The 2,270-nt window shown below is 41.8% G+C and overlaps 1 protein-coding gene across 1 annotated transcript; it reads right to left on the reverse strand.

Annotated features, from left to right (window-relative positions):
* Positions 1 to 650: 650 nt before the first annotated feature.
* Positions 651 to 1,612, reverse strand: LOC6553655 (chaperone protein DnaJ). The gene has a single exon (XM_001980268.3). It carries the CDS (start codon positions 1,474 to 1,476, stop codon positions 742 to 744), a length of 735 nt encoding a protein of 244 aa, XP_001980304.1. The 5' UTR covers positions 1,477 to 1,612; the 3' UTR covers positions 651 to 741.
* Between the last annotated feature and the right edge of the window lie 658 nt (positions 1,613 to 2,270).

A 2,270-nucleotide genomic window follows, 5' to 3' on the forward strand; every position in this document is an offset into this window, starting at 1 on the left:
TACACTGTGCAAAATATGTATGGTATGCAAAGCATTCAAACTTGTACGGTATGCCAATACAACCTACATTACAAGTTTCATAAACATCGAAATCCGTTTTATGAATTTTTATTTAAATGGGAGTTTTAACATCCAGATATTTCATTCTAAACCTTTTTTTTAATACTTTTCTTCAGTGATTGCAAATAGTTTTTCGGCAGAGTAGGGGAAGTACGGAAGTCTTGCGATGCTTACGCCATGTTATGAAAGGCTTAATCTGATTAAACTTAACCTGTTCGAAAAACTCATTTAAGTCACCAGATTCTAAATTCTAATGAACATAATAAATTTTGATCGTATCTTTAAATATATGAACATGGGCGGTAAAAGAACTAAGCAAATTGCTTAAACGTCAGGAATATTGTTTAATACGTCATTGATGAACCCAAAAGCCTTTAACGTCATCACAGTTTCCCAGTACCCGTTTTCCTAGGGTAGGATGAAAAGCAAAAGCGCTACACATCATAATTCTTAATTAGCTTGGAAACTGAACTAGAAGTCGTGAGTCGCAAGAAACTTGTTTGTACAATCCGATCGGTTATGCTGGAATGACAAATTATGCATAATCAGCCTGCCAGACGAAGATGTAGTTTCACAGAGAGATTCACACAATTAACGAACAGATTTATACATTTTTCTTTCAAACGAGACCAGGGAGTTCAACAAAGGCAATGATCTATGCATATGGATGAGGTAGTAAAATTATGCAGATGGATGGATTGGATGTGTTGTTGCTGAGGTCTCCAGATCCTTTTCGCTAAGCAAGATTTCGATGTTCTTCTCCACGGATGATTGCTTTTGGAATCTACCGATCACGTCCATTAGAACCAGTCCACCCACCAAGCAGAATCCGGCTATGTATAGGTAGAAGAAAGGACTATTGGGAAAGGAGTATTCATCATGCCACGATAACCTGAACCCCACCCGCTTGAGCTCAACCAACGTCGTTGGCATGGGTAGCCATTTGTTGACCATTTTTCCCTTGAAGATGATGGGCTTTTCGCCCCCAAATCGCCGGGAACCCCTTCCCATCTGCTTGCTCCGGACGGCGGACTGGTACTGTGACCAAACCGTATACACCCGTCTTCCGGTAAACGTTGATTCCGGAGGCGACTTGTTTTGGTTCTGCATCCGGAGTCTGGAGTCGTAGATCTGCCTGGAATTTTGCCGATGGAGCGTCTGATAAGCCTCGCAGATCTTCATGAAGACTTCCGAGTCGCTGGTCTGGGTATTCGCATCCGGATGGTACTTCTTCGACAATTCGATGAAGGCAAGCTTGATCTCCCGGTCATTGGAGCCCACGGGCACGTTCAGCACCTGGTAGTGGTTCTCCACGCGGAGCTGCGACATCGGTTGGCTCTGGTACGTGAATCTGGAGCCGAAGGTGGCCAGACAGCGCACCGGTTGGCCAGCACTGGTCTGGATGGTCCTCAACATTCACGTAAATTTTGCGGGTCCCAAATCGTAAATGATAAATTTTTAAAACTCTTGTTCTCGCATGAAAAAAAAAACAATGTGTTCGGGGTAAAAATTTATTTGACTGTTCTACAGCTGCCTGCCGATCTGTTTTGGATGTGTAGTGAGTGTTGAATGAACCGAACTATTATATTATAAAATCAATGCAATCGTACTTTCCTTTAGATTAGTGTTATTTTCAAAAAAAAAAAAAAAACAATTTTCTTAAATGTAAACAAAGACTTGGCTGAACAACATACTATCCGAAGTCAATGATAAGTGGTCAGATAATAATGATTTATCACCATTAAAAAGGATTAAGAAACCTGACAATACATTTTCTGTTCGAAAATTTCTATAATTATCTGTACGAATAGCGGTTTGAAGACCATGCAAATTAGGAACCCCAATAACAAAAACTGAGTCAGCGTGTTAAATATCCCATATTTGGTAACGGGGCGACAAACCATTTACTAGCAACCGAGATCGATAAAAGATCGACCCTGGGCTATATAAGCAGCCCCATGGCCAATTCTGTAAACAGCCACACACACAACTGTGGTATGATTTGTGGGCCATTATCTGTCTCTCCTGACCTTCCGGAAGTGCCAACGAACTTGGCAATGAATCTTCCACGCTTGGAGCGACGCGTGTACCCTGGATTTGGCCAACTAGATAACCTGATAACTTGCGTTACACAGCCAAGTTAAATATTTGGCACATGTGGGTGGTGTTTTCGAGGCAAACGGGTCATTTCTCTCAGCTGCGGACACATA

Source organism: Drosophila erecta, unplaced genomic scaffold (genome assembly GCF_003286155.1).
Source record: "Drosophila erecta strain 14021-0224.00,06,07 unplaced genomic scaffold, DereRS2 tig00000000-arrow-pilon, whole genome shotgun sequence".
NCBI classification, from domain to species: Eukaryota; Metazoa; Arthropoda; class Insecta; order Diptera; family Drosophilidae; genus Drosophila; species Drosophila erecta.